The sequence below is a fragment of the Cercospora kikuchii genome (assembly GCF_019650295.1).
Source record: "Cercospora kikuchii DNA, contig_00005, whole genome shotgun sequence".
NCBI lineage: Eukaryota > Fungi > Ascomycota > Dothideomycetes > Mycosphaerellales > Mycosphaerellaceae > Cercospora > Cercospora kikuchii.
The window spans coordinates 2065311-2078799 of record NW_025408586.1 but is presented as its reverse complement, the minus strand read 5'-3'; the positions used below and the strand labels follow the sequence as shown (position 1 = coordinate 2078799).

The following is a 13489-nucleotide window of genomic DNA, read 5'->3' as shown; positions in this document are numbered from 1 at the left end:
TCATCGTGCCATGCTTATGTGAGATCATCATGATTTGGACACAGGGCTGGACCGGCTCGCGTTCTGGCAATGAACGAGAAGTCCCCAGCGAATCTCGCAGACAGGCATCATGATCGTGTATCATCGGAATCTTGACGCCGGACCATACGTTTTGTCTCACGTGCCGTCGTCGCTCTCGTTGTTGTGCAGTCCGAGGCCGGCGACCCACAATGATCGGGAAGGCTATTCCCGGGAAATTGGTTATCTGATCATGCCAAGGTTCGTCCGACATGGCATTGCTCAACACTGTTGGAGCGCAGAACGATGCCATGTTCAGCGTGTTGCGAGTTTGCGAACGGATGCGTTGTGTTTTCCATGTACCGAAGGGGAAATAATTTGATGCATGATGCAAGCTAAGTAGCGCAGCTCAAGTACCGAGGCGGGAAAAGGAGCGCGGGCCAAAACAATCAGCCCTGGGAGTTAGTCAGTAGGACATGCTCGGTGTGCGGACATGCATGCAGTAGACGCATCTCAACTCCGCACTTCCAAGCAGACACGTAGCAAGTAGCCGTCTATCTGCCAGCTCCGACAGTATGAACAGAGTGTGAGCAAGAAGGTGTAACCATGAGGGAAAGATTTCCGCGCCGCAGAATCGTGACGAAGTGGTAAAGAAGAGGCTTGGCGGGCGGTCGAAAGTTAGTAGGGCGATCGCGGGCGTCTCACGGTTTGAGGGTGAAATCATGACCTTCTTGGCTTTTAACAATCTTGTCGTGTCGTGCACGACTTCTCTCTCCATCGAACCATTCTTCTTCTCCCGAGCACTGCTGCGTACACTTCTTGTCATACGCCACACGGATTGCGTACTGCACGACAATACTACGCAGGAACCACGCAAGCCGTTCTTTGTTCGACAGTTGGCGCTGCAGGAAAGAGCTTTTGGTCGCGAATTCCTTATCAGATCCGAAATCGCCTTGCCACGGCAGGCACGCGTTCCTTCGTGGTGAGTTTCTTCCCCACTCGCGCCGGGCGGCGTTGGCGGACGACGACGACGACGGCGACGACTGCAGCGCAAACGCAAGACGACAGCAGCCACTGCACTCCGCCCGCATCCTCCTCCGCGTGAGGGAAAGGAGCGGGCGCGGCTATGTGGACATGCGAAGAGGCCAGGCCTTTCCGCATTGCTTTACCTTTTTTTGGCCGAGCAGCCCTTGACGTCTTGCCGACGTGCCCCTCCGCCCACCAGCTGCTCTTCTCGGCCTGCGCCATCGGCTACTGCACCATCTTTCTCGCTGCTCGTTCGCACGCATTACCAATGCTCGCTCATCTACTGACAATGCCCCAGCCCTATACCATACGCCTCGCGCAATAACATTCACCCTGCTTACACACCATGTCTTCACTACATAAACCGCATGGCGCTCGCCGCCACTCCTTCTCGGCCTTTGGCAAAGGCATTGCAGGACATCGCCACAAGAATATTCCACACAGCGCGACGAGTGACCCCAACAACCCTATTCCTATCGAACCGCGCAACACGAATCTGTCCAAGGAGGAAAAGCTACGACTCAGCGCTCTTACCAGCGCAATGACTGCGACCGCGAGGTCTAGCGGCGAGAGCCTCGGCTTCTACCCAGACGATGCTCACACGAGTGACTCCGATGCGCCCTCGACTCCACCTACCGAGCCAAGCGATCTCGTGGAAGACTCTGTCAAGAGTTTGAATGGCCTGTCGTTGAGTGAGCAAGATCTTCCTGCGACACGGACAACGAAGAAGAGGAGAGCGAGCACAACATATGCGTCCAACGTCGATGATATTCGAAAGCTCATTGGACAAGGGACAGGAACACAGTTCTTACAGAAGTACTGTTGTGGCGAGGGATGTTGTATGATTGAGTCGTTGCCACTGCACACAGACGAAGTTGCATACGCACCCATCATCACACCCGCCAACGATGCATACCGAGCGCTCAACCTCGACTTGCGAGCACTGTCACTGGACACGGACCTCACAAAGCTCCCCGATCCGCCAGCACAGAAAGTCTCATTTGGTGGTATCAGGAGACAATCGATTGTGGAGAAGTTCCCGAACGAGTCAATGCACAAGCACGATGCAGACGAGGTCAACGAGTACCCACCCGAGTACATGAAGCCACATCCGCCATACAGCATCTTCAACGCACCCGTCTATGGCGCACGCGAATTGACCAAGCCTGGTGCAGAGAAGCGAACATTCCACTTTGATATTGACGTCACAGACTACCCAGAGGAGGGTGGCGTTGACTTCAAGGTTGGAGGTGCCATTGGCATTTGTCCGCCAAACGATCCAGCTGTCGTGGAGGATATCATGGACCAGCTTGGCATTCCACGATTCCAGCGAGACAAGGCCGTTCGTTTGCATACCAACGAAGGGAGATGGCCTACAATCTGGGGCGAGGAAGAAGCCAGAGAGTTGGTCACCACGCGACGAGAAGTCCTCACTTGGACTGTCGACATCTCATCTACTGCGCCCACGAAGCCGCTGCTGAGCTTGCTTGCCGAATACGCCACCGAGCCCAACGAGAGGAAGATTCTGCAGTACCTCTGCAGTGCACAAGGACAGGCCACATTCTGCGATCTTCGTACTGGTCCTCACATCACCCTACAGCAACTACTCCATGCGTTCCCATCATCGAAGCCGCCGCTTGAGGCTTTGTGTGGTGTGCTCAACCAACTCATGCCACGCTTCTACTCGCTCTCGAACGACCCACACATTTCATCAGCCAGAGAAGGCCTCGCTGGTCGACGCCTGATTGAGATGGCAGTCACAATACACGAGACTGGCAACTTCACTGGCCAACAGAGAACAGGCGTTGGATCTGGCTTCATGGAGCGCGTTGCCAAAAGATTCATCGAGCACGATGAAAAGGCAAGGAAGGAGGCTGAAGCTCGAGGTTTCATGCTGCAGGAAGGTGTCGCTGGCCGACGACTCAATCTCCACGTTCCGATGTTCCGTGGACTCATGTCGAACCCACTCTCCAAGAAGTTCAACGCCGACGGCCCGATGGTGCTGATTGGTGCTGGTGTCGGCATGGCTCCATTCCGTGGCTTCATCCTCAACAGACTGAAGAATGCCAACTGCGCCAACAAGATCTGGCTCATTCAAGGCATTCGGGATACCATGCTGGATGAAATTTACAAGGGCGAGCTTGGCGCGCATGAAAAGGATATCAAAAAGGTCGTTCAGTCGCGAGCGCAGACACTCCCGCCTGTCGCTGAGAATGACGATGGCGTGATTGATCACTCTGACGACGACGAGCCTGCCAAGGTTGCCGACCCACGCAAAGCCGACAAGGTGGCCAAGTACGTGCAAGACGAAGTTCGACTGCAAGCCGATATTGTATGGTACGTCATCAACGCCCTTGACGGCCGTATCTTTGTCTGTGGCTCTAGTAAGGGCATGGGCGAAGGTGTCGAGGCCGCTCTCATCGACGTTGCCATGGATAAGGGCAACTTGGATTACGAGACTGCCAAGCAGTTCTGGGAGAGCAAAACGAAGGCTGGACAGTATATTGCCGAGACATGGTAAATTGAGTGTCTGGTACCTGTAGGCATTTGTTCGACTTGTATTCATTGTCAATCGAGCAGGAGGTGGTGTACGAAATCGACACAGGGTGTGGTAATTTGATGTTCAGCGAAATTTGATAGCGTTCTCGCAACTGGCATGTAGTGCCTTGTACATAGTTTCGAAAGCACATTAGCTTTGAGAATCGAAAGTCTTCTGAGACATCGATACAACAAACATTATTTTTCATCTACTTGCATCAAATAATTGCGACAGTCGTTAAATGCTGCATTCAGTGGTGGAACTGCCGAACTTTGTAGCACAATCATATGGTATATTGCAAACAAAAAAGCTCGATGCTAGGGTCGAGCACTATCTAGTCGGACTACATACCCTCCTCGTTTCATATTAGCATTTCTGCTCCTGTTCCTGATATCCACACTCATCCTTCCATCTATGTCCTTCGTCTCATCACTCCCTTCTCCTCTCCCTCTTCAAGCCCACTTCCCCAACAAAGCCATAACCCCCGCCCCCAACAAAACCGACCCAACCATAAACGCCAACTGCCTATCATCCTTCGTCCTCTCCGGATTAAACAGAAAATCCCTCGCCAACAGTTCCACAAACCCCGTATACAACAGAATCCCCGCTGAAATCGAATCCAGCACTCCGGAGACGATATTCGCTGCCATGGAAGATTCGTTGTATGTGGTGCGGATTCCTAATCCTACCGCGATGGCAATTGGTGTTGTGAGACCGTAGCCTGCGCAGAGGGTGTAGGGGAGCCAATTGAGGCGTTTGGGGAAGGGGATGGCAGAGAGGCGGGCGCCGAGACCGAGGCCTTCGAAGGATTGGTGGAAGACTATTACGGGGTACAAGACTGAGAATTCGGAACTGGCGGCGCTGCCGAGGGTTAGGCCGATTATTACGGAGTGGAAGATTATGCCTATGAGATATTAGTACAGTGGGCAGAGAGGGTCAGGACGGAGGCAAAAAGTACCAAATTCCAGGATCAAGAAAGCAGAGATTTGTTGTTTGAATGATCGGTCGGCGAGTTCATCTTGGTACTTTTCGTCGAGGCTGAGGGATTCGATGTTGTCGTTGGGTTTGTTGATGTTGTCTGTGCTGCTACCTGCTTCGATACGTTTGGGGTCTTGGTCGCCGGAGTGGAGTTGTTGGTGTGTAGAATTTTGTCGCCCAGTCTGGTAGCGGAGAGTCGCTGCGTCGACGGAGCCACGGTGAGAACCGATTCGTTCGAGATCTGAAGGGGTGCCGTGTGCAAGGCCGTACTTCTTTTCTACGTATCGCTCGGCGCCAAAGTCCATCAGGAAGACGAACATGCCAGAGGTGAGGGCTAGAGCTGGGACCCAGGAGTATTCTGCCCAGCCGCCAGTCATGCCTACGCAGGTATTTGGACCGATCTCAGAGTATGCTGGGTCGAGGAGGCTGCGTAGCGTTAGCGTCTGCTGATGGAGACCGTGAGCTGCTCAACTCACTGAATAAATGCCGTCGCTACGATGACTCCGGCACCAAAGTATCGAGCGAACAAGTACACGTAGAGTGGGATCTTGATCTTCTTGCTCCTTGTCGCTAGCACGGGGAAGAATGTAACAGCCGATGAAACGACCAAAACCACGAATAATGCCGAGATTCGTGCTCCCAGTTGGCCATCATACTCGTTCTCGCCGGCTTCAATGAAGCAAACCACATCGCGTACCAGATCTTGCGCGACGACTTCAGTCAAGTTGACATTTCCAGGCTGAAGAGGTGTCAGCTCTCCAGAAGCCGGCGGCCAGGTATTAGAGTCGCTGTTAGACATGATCAAAACCGTAGTCAAACACAACAGAATCTCGTTTCTCCCGTCGTAGAAGCAGCAGGCAGTGCTCCTCCCGCCTTATTATAAGCCATACCTTCAGCCTCTACAGACCGGAGCAACCAACCAAGAAAGCAACAAGCACCGAGCCAGAAGGCTTGTCTTGCCGATAGACAGGCCTTGTTCCCATTCAAGGCGATGCCACGAGGCATAGCGTGGTCTTGCAATCCACTTCATTCGCTGCGGGCTGCGTCCGCAACACCTTGATGGACCGTAAGCGTGGGATGTGGCCCCATGGATTTGAAAAGCCGAAGTCCCGTTGGCTGGCCATTCAAGTTGCCTTTGAGAACTTCGTTTTCAACAGAGACTATGATGGTTTGCCGCATTTCCGGAGGATTGGGACTGAAGAATTGGAATGCTTCGAGAATGTGGATTTGCACCTGACGAGGTGGCACGTTTTGTTCGCTGCGCTTTGAGAAGTGCGTCCGATGGAATGACAAAGTCATTTCTGAGTCTTGTTTGACCAATTTTCCGTGTCAACGTCGGCCTTGATCCAAGATCATTTCTGATCTCGAGTCAGACATTGATGGCCTGCATGGCAGCTTCCAAATGCGCCACACCCAAGAAGCATGAGCGAGCGACCACCTCCCTCTGTATCCATTGTCGCAACGTGCGGTCTAGATCACCAGCAGAATTCCCATTCATCCCACGTTACCGCCCATTGACCTCATCGAAACTGACCTGATGCTTAAATCCGATCGCACACATTTCTGGAACATAAACGTACACTTCCTTGAGTTTGTCGATGAGATAGTCCCATTGTCGATGCGACAACTTGCTGTACAATGCCACGATCTCGATCTCGTAGAATGTCCTCTCCATAGAGTCTTTGGTCCTCGTACGGATGTCATCGATGTTCAGACCAAATTCTTCGCAGTCTCGTTTCAGGCTGTTGACTGTGAGCTCCGGTGGACGGACAGAGTACTGGAAATGTATGGTCATCATTCCTGTCTGAAGTGGACTTTTGGGCAAGGTGTAGCGATTTGGGCTGTGGTTGCTGCTGGACGAGCTGGTTCCGAGTACGGATTGGGGAGAGTCGACACTGGTGTTGATGGTGGGCTTCGGTTTTGCTGATGTGGCGGAGTTTTTGTCCGGCTGCATTCTCGAACTTTTGGGAGTACTACTGCTCCGTGGCCTGAACTCGGGCGGTTTGAGTGAGTCAGTCTTGGGCTTTGTTTGCGACTTTGTGCGACGTGGCAGGCGATCAGAGTCTTGGTCTTGTGAGGGCGACGCCTTCCTCATTTCGGCCTCTACAGTCGTGAAACCATCGCCGGCTTTCAATCTATAGCTGATGGGTTCTGGGATATGGTCAGTTTCTATCTCAGTGTTCTGCGCATGACTTTGCTCACTCATATTATTGTAGCTTTCTGAAAGTCGCAGCAGCTCATCTATGTGTGCTTTGCCCAGTGCCAAGGGTATAATGATCTTGTTCTCTTCTTCTGTGTAGACGTACTTCAAATCATCTAGTGCCTCTCGTCGAACAAGTCGCTTTGGGAAACGCGTCAGTCCTCTCTTCACACTGTTCTGTGCAGCAGCAGCATCTTTCGCAGGCGCCTGCGGGTAAGGTTTCTTTTTGTGATCGGGCTCTTCGTCAGCATCTTGGACAGTCGCCTGAAATATTGGCACGTCGCTCCTGCTTGACGAGTTCGACGCATACGCGGAATCGGGCCTTGATGCGTTTGCTGGCTGCGCGGATGACAGCAGCGACACAGTGCAGGGTGCCGGGGTACGTCGTGGGCCAGCGACGCTGAAGCTGTCCGTATCCTTTCGCCTGAGTGGCTGATGTTTTCTCTCATTCTCAATCTCGTCTTCGAGTCTCCAACGAGCTCTCTCCTTGCCCTCGCTATACTTCAAAGTCATGTAGACGTCGAAGATGCCAAGCAGACAATACGACATGTCTTCCCGCTCTGTTGTCTGACGATTTCGAGTCCAGGCCATCCTTTCCTCTACACTTAAGGCTTTGCTGCTGCTGAAATCGTACAGTACCATCTGTGGAATACCCGTAATCTCGGACACCCTTGTGTTCAGATTCTCGCCAGCTCCAGGACAACGGCTGATTTGTGCACTTCCGGGTCGCACGCGTGTACATTTGTGCCCGTAGACTTCCCACTTGCTTGTGAGGAATACTACTGTCTGCGGAGCCAGCAGCTCTTGGAGCGTCCATCCGCGGGTGAACCACTCGCTGTTGTAGAAGCTCTCCTTGACAGCATGTCTGCCAGAGGGATGATCAAGTGGCTTGAGGTCCGCCAGGAAAGCAAAACAGCATACGGGTTCCGAGTAGTACTTGAACATGGAGTTGATCGCCCGTTGGACTTCCTGGCTGTTCGACTTGTCGATACACGCCGTGTCGATCCAGAGCCAATCACACCTGAGATCCGGCCCATTGTTGTAAGCCGCGAGATTCAATTGTCGCACGAATGCACAGAATGCCTCGATCTTCTTGTAACCAGCTTTGTGGGTATTGCGCTTCTTGAGGACATCCTTGTACGTGCATTCGTCCCCGACCCATCTGTGTGAGGCGATCACGTACTCTGGCGCGTTGGCACCACTGAACTCCTCCGGCTCCAGGGTATTGACGTTGAGTAGTCGAATAGACATGGTGCGTCAGGCGATCGCACGTCTGATTGATCAGGCATTCGGGCAGTCGTACGTCCTTATTCAACCAGTCGCGCATGACGATGACTGGCTCAGCCGCTCGGCGGCCCTTGACGTGCATTGCAGGAGGAGTCGGCTCGCCTGCGAACACCATCCCACCACACTGCGCCACCACTAACACCGAGGAGGGCGCACCGCAAAGTACTGACTGGGCAGCAGGCCGCACCCATTGCTTACCAACAGTCATATCTCCGAAGCAACAGATGTGATATCGCCAGATAAGATGACGCTGTAACGCGTCGGTGACCCAAGTTCGTGCTGATCTACGGCCAGAAGCCGCCAACTGCAGGTGTTCCTGTGACCTTGCATGGGCCTGCGCCACTGAAGTGCGGACACTACATATATCGTTCCCAGTCACCGCGCATCACAAACTGCATCTCAGCGGGATCGATGGCTCAAAAGCTCGCTTGAAGCAGGTGCCCATCCACTCTCAGAATCCAGTCCACGCCAGAACTGGAACGAGCAATCCGAGTGTCAGTCTGACCAAGCAAGAATTCGGCCCCGATTCGCATCAGTTCTCAGCGAGAAGCGTGACGAAAAAGGAGACTGTCCGCGGTGGGCGGTGATGTTCGAAGACTTCCCGTGACGGCCGCGGTGCGGTTGAATCACACAAGAATTACACCCTCCTCTCTCAGGCCATCTGCTCACAAAAGAAAGGATTCGACCTCCAGAGCTGTCCTCTGTTATGCGGGCGTTCGGACCATGTGCGAAGAGCAAAAGGTAAGACTTTCGCAGTGCTTGAGGCACTGAGACGAAGCGAACTGGCTACTATCACGGGGTATCGAACCCCGGACCTTGTCCGTGTGAAGGACACGTCATACCACTAGACCATGACAGCCGATGACTAAGCCCGGACAGCTTCCGAATATGATTGCTGTGTTCTGAGTGAAAAGCTGATACGGTGAGGTGAAAACACTGTCTTGGCGAAATCTTGGTCAACCTTGCTGTGCCCCTCGAGAGCCACAGGAGTCCTGATTTCTCGAGATATTGAGCATATACTGTCGGCGAGAGAACGCTCATGGAAGACTTGCCATGATGGTGAGGATGGTCAGCTGTTGGCGTCTCCTCAAGCCGCTGGCAGGGGGGGTTAACCAGCGCGTCCGACTTCTGCCCTACAAGGACTCGTTGGCTGAAGGTAACTGTGCCTCAAGCAGGTATTTGTGTTACTGGTGCTCAAACCAGGCTAATGAGCATTGGGGTTTCTTCTACTTCGGAAAGGCAATACTCTTCGGGAATTGCTGTTTGTCGGAGTGAGAGCATCTTCGAAGCGAGACTACTTCGTCGATCATCGTTCGACATCGTTAACTTCTCGCTGGTTGCCTGTAGTTTGTGCTTTCAGCACGCGCGTTGGTAGGAGACAAGGAGTGAAGAGATCGCCATTGTAAATAATGCATGACAGAGAGTCAAGGCGATTGTTGCTGTGCCAGTGGAAGTTTCACTTTCATTCGATGCCTCTGCCTGAGACCACCTGCCACGCTTCTTCGACTCTGTTTCTCTATCGTTAGCTCGAGCTACACCACGTGCCGTTCATATGTGCATGTGGCCGCCACTCGTATAAGAGACCTGCTCACTGACTCCTTGCGTCTAGAAGATTTTCCGTAGTGCTCTGCTGAACTGGCCTTGTAGATGTACAGAAGCCAGGGCGACCGTACACTAAACATCGCAATTCTCAAACGAAGCATCTCATTATCACGCATTGACCATGCGCCCTGTGTGGTGGGCATCTAGAAGGCGAAAACTTGATCCTCGAGCTTGCTGACTGGTCGTGCCTTGTCGTAGCCCATCGACTCGGTTGCCTTCTTGATGGCAGAGACCATAGGTGGAGGACCACAGATCAAAATCTTGATATCCTTGGCTGGAGCTGGAAGGCGTTCCTGGAAACTGTCAGTACGAACCTCGATTCGCTATCGACAGATAGGCATACCTTGATAATTTCAGCAGTGACAAAACCAACTCCACCAGTCCACTTCTCAGGTGGGTTGTTCAGCACGTAGTAGACATTGAAACCTTCCTGCTTGGAGAGAGCCTCAAGATCGTCGCGGAGAAGGATATCAAGCTCGTTCACGTTGGCAAAGATCAGATCGACAATCGTCTTGTCTCCGTTCTTCCTCCCGCGCTTGATGGCCTCGGCGATCTGAAGCATTGGTGTGATTCCACTACCACCAGCAATCATTCCAATGCGGCGGCACATGTTTGGTGTGTAGACGAAAGCTCCCTTGGGTCCCTTGATCTTCATAGTGTCGCCAACCTTCAGCGTTGCAATGTGTCTCGAGATGTTACCCTGTGGATAGCTCTTGATGAGAAGATCGGTGTAGCCGGGTTGCTCATCGCTCGAGATGGGAGTGTACGATCGGACGACTTCCTTGCGCTCGACATTGCCGGTCTTGGGATCGGTGACATCGAGGGTAGCGGCGAGGGAAATGTGTTGGCCAATGGGCAGGCCGAGAATGCTGTCTTCGGTAGGTAGCTTGAAGCGGTAGATGGCGGTGTTGTGCGAGATCTGAGTCTTTTTCGAGATTGGGAACTCTTGGAACTTGGTTGGGTCAAGCACCTTCTTGTACTTGGGCTTCTTCTCTTCTGTGTTACACTGGTAAGCTGAATGTCCCAATACTGGTTATTCCCGGAAACGTACGAGTCAAGAAAACGAAGAGACCGCCGAGCAGGGCCAATGCTGCCACCAAGATGGGCGCATATTGCGCCAGAGGATTGTCTGCCATTGCGAAGCTCCCACGACCGCTAAGTGTTGTTGCGATTGTTGGTGTCGTGTCGGATGTGACGTTGGCAGCGCTTCTCCAGAAATGTTGAAGAAGTCGCCCCGCTGATTCTGGGAGAGCTCACTTTTTGGCGCCGCCGAGGCCGGCAGAGCGACCGGGATTCACATGCACCCAGGGTCTGCGGAAACTCCGCTGTCCGATGTGGGCGGAAGGTCTACACAAGAAGAGGCATCAATTCCGTCTTCACTCGACTTCATTCCCCCTCATCTTCACCACCTTCGTGGATATGCTCCGAGAAGAGCTCATGATTGTTGGCAAGGTCGAGTTGATCGCGATCATGCTGTCTGTCAAACTGGATTGCGAGAATGCCTGCCATATCTAGCGATCTTTTTGCCAGAGATGAGCGAGGTAGAGCATACAAATGCTGGTATCAACAGGATCTCCAACTTCCAATGCGAGGACGTATCAATGTCTTCCTTTGAAGGTGCATAGGAGGTCCTATTGCGGAGCTGCTCATGGGCGATGGTCGAAGTCCTGGCTTGGCGCAAGCGGCGGGACTATCACCTCCCACCTCCTCAGACGACCTTATCTACTACTTCTACTACAATACATGTCTGTTGAAGCAAGATCAAGTGAAGTCTACGAGATGGTTCCTCACAACGCAGACACGCGTGTCGAATAGCTATACACTCGCCTGCAGCCGCCTCCTAGTTCCCATGTAACAGTTGCATTGGCGGGCCTCAACGCCTGAGTTGATCCTGCACTATGCCACTGACTTTGAAGAGGTAGGACCAGCATCACGAGACATCAGCATACACAACACCACAATGGGCGAACCCTCACAAGAGCTCTCACCGGACGACATTGACCTCAATGATCCACCATTCCCTCTAACCGCCATAGATCGCGAGATCCTCGCAACAAAGGACGAGGACTACCATCGTACCACCTGGGAAAACCTCAAACACATCATAGGTATCACTACTACACCTTCAATGCTTCTGATCTACTACAATCAGCTAACACGCCCAACCTCACAGAAACCAACGCCCTCGAACAACTCAAACGCCTCCCCTCCGACCTCCGCCGCTATCTCGCCTGGTCCCACAACATCAAACGCACCTACGGCAGCATCACAGCCTACGTGATCCAGGAACGCCTGCACTGGAAACCCCTCACCAGCACCCCTCCAACCTTCTCCCACCACTCTCCAATTCCCTTCTCCGACCCACGAGACTACGTCGTCCTCCTCAACGACTGGCCCTACGGCTTCGAACCCGGCATCACACACCTTCTCGTCTGGAGCAAAACACCTATCGCAACGGATCAAGAAAGAGGAGATGTCACAGAAGCGAGCCGGAAAATTATAGGAGACTTTGTGGAGAGGTATTTCGTGGAGGAATTGGTTGGTGCGGGGCAATCGAGGAAAGATGCGAAGGAGAGGGTATTGTGGTTCAAGAATTGGGTTAGTCTGCAGAGCGTGAGAGGTGTGGATCATGTGCATATTCTGGTCAGAGATGCGCCGGAAGCGATATTGGAGAAGTGGACGAGGAGGCATGATCTGTAAAGTGGAGGCACGACATCACGTAGGACATGAGGCAAGCGGAAGGATATTAGAATGTCTAGATCTTGATAGAACTGAGATATGGCTCATGGCCGTCGACCCTCGGGAAGAAAGCAGTCCACACAGCCGAACTTGAAGCCGCAACTGGGAACGGCAGTGTGGCGCCATGCGGTCCTGAGCCTCAGCATTCTGCTAACCCCCAGCGTACCATTTCTCGCGACATTTTGCGATAGGTCTGCATCGCGAGAAAAGTGCCAGGATGACGTCTGGGCAGATCGTGCCCTGAATCACGCGGGCCAAGATGCGCTTCTGACCTAATCCCTATCCTGTCTTTTCCATATCGCTGATCCAGCCGCGGGAATACAAAGGCGGTTCTAGCGCCCTGGAGATCCAGGTACATTTGGCCATCCTCATGCCCATATTTGATGACGCCGTACAGCGGCTACATGATATTTTCTGCGACTTGCTGGTATGCACTGTTTCTTCTCCTGTGTGCACCGCATGCTCGGATATTTCGTCCACCTTTCAGATCGTTTGCCGCCTCTAACAGCGACCGCTAACGTGTTTGATAAGCGAGTGTGACAGACACGCTAGTGTGACACTTCCATCTCGTATCTACCACCACCACTAAACGCGTCAATTATTCCACCATTTTACGCGATGGCACCTCCAAATGAAGAGGTTCTTCAGTATGCTATCCGTGACCTCCATTTAGGTCGTTTCAAGAGCGTGCGCAGCGCTGCAGCTGCCCACGGAGTCAATTATATGACGCTCAGCCGGAGGCTTAATGGAACGCGTCCACAGGCTGGTACACCTGCAAACAACAGAGTCTTGACACCTATTGAAGAGGAGGTGGTTTATCAGAGGATTCTTGACCTGGATGCACGTGGTTACTCGCCAACACAGGCTATAATCAGAAGCTGGGCCTCTTCAATTACCCAGGCACGGAATGGACAAGAGGTTGGCCAAAGATGGGCTCATAACTTTATCAAACGTCATAAAGGCCTGGAAACACGATTATCACGGAGGCTCTCAAATCAGAGGGCTAAGAATGAGGACCCAGAGGTTATTACAGAGTGGTTCAGGCTCGTTCAGAACATAATAGCCTGCCATGGAATTACACAACACGACATATACAACTTTGATGAGAGTGGATTCAGGCT

At 52.7% G+C, this 13489-nt stretch overlaps 5 protein-coding genes across 5 annotated transcripts; 2 read left to right on the top strand and 3 right to left on the bottom strand.

Annotated features, from left to right (window-relative positions):
- Nucleotides 1-1369: 1369 nt before the first annotated feature.
- CKM354_000858200 (uncharacterized protein) lies at nucleotides 1370-3544 on the top strand (the record flags this gene model as incomplete). Its single annotated transcript, XM_044803967.1, has 1 exon — nucleotides 1370-3544. One exon carries the CDS (start codon nucleotides 1370-1372, stop codon nucleotides 3542-3544), a length of 2175 nt encoding a protein of 724 aa, XP_044659902.1.
- A 470-nt stretch (nucleotides 3545-4014) lies between these two features.
- On the bottom strand, nucleotides 4015-5339 carry CKM354_000858100 (uncharacterized protein; the record flags this gene model as incomplete). The annotated part of the gene is made up of 3 exons (XM_044803966.1): nucleotides 4015-4466; nucleotides 4521-4966; nucleotides 5017-5339. 3 exons carry the CDS (start codon nucleotides 5337-5339, stop codon nucleotides 4015-4017), a joined length of 1221 nt encoding a protein of 406 aa, XP_044659901.1.
- A 705-nt stretch (nucleotides 5340-6044) lies between these two features.
- Nucleotides 6045-7991, bottom strand: CKM354_000858000 (uncharacterized protein; the record flags this gene model as incomplete). The annotated part of the gene is made up of 2 exons (XM_044803965.1): nucleotides 6045-6691; nucleotides 6743-7991. The coding sequence occupies 2 exons, from the start codon at nucleotides 7989-7991 to the stop codon at nucleotides 6045-6047; spliced, it is 1896 nt and encodes a 631-aa protein (XP_044659900.1).
- A 1781-nt stretch (nucleotides 7992-9772) lies between these two features.
- CKM354_000857900 (uncharacterized protein) lies at nucleotides 9773-10765 on the bottom strand (the record flags this gene model as incomplete). The annotated part of the gene is made up of 3 exons (XM_044803964.1): nucleotides 9773-9922; nucleotides 9973-10625; nucleotides 10681-10765. The coding sequence occupies 3 exons, from the start codon at nucleotides 10763-10765 to the stop codon at nucleotides 9773-9775; spliced, it is 888 nt and encodes a 295-aa protein (XP_044659899.1).
- Nucleotides 10766-11589: 824 nt separating this feature from the next.
- CKM354_000857800 (uncharacterized protein) lies at nucleotides 11590-12329 on the top strand (the record flags this gene model as incomplete). The annotated part of the gene is made up of 2 exons (XM_044803963.1): nucleotides 11590-11737; nucleotides 11803-12329. 2 exons carry the CDS (start codon nucleotides 11590-11592, stop codon nucleotides 12327-12329), a joined length of 675 nt encoding a protein of 224 aa, XP_044659898.1.
- Between the last annotated feature and the right edge of the window lie 1160 nt (nucleotides 12330-13489).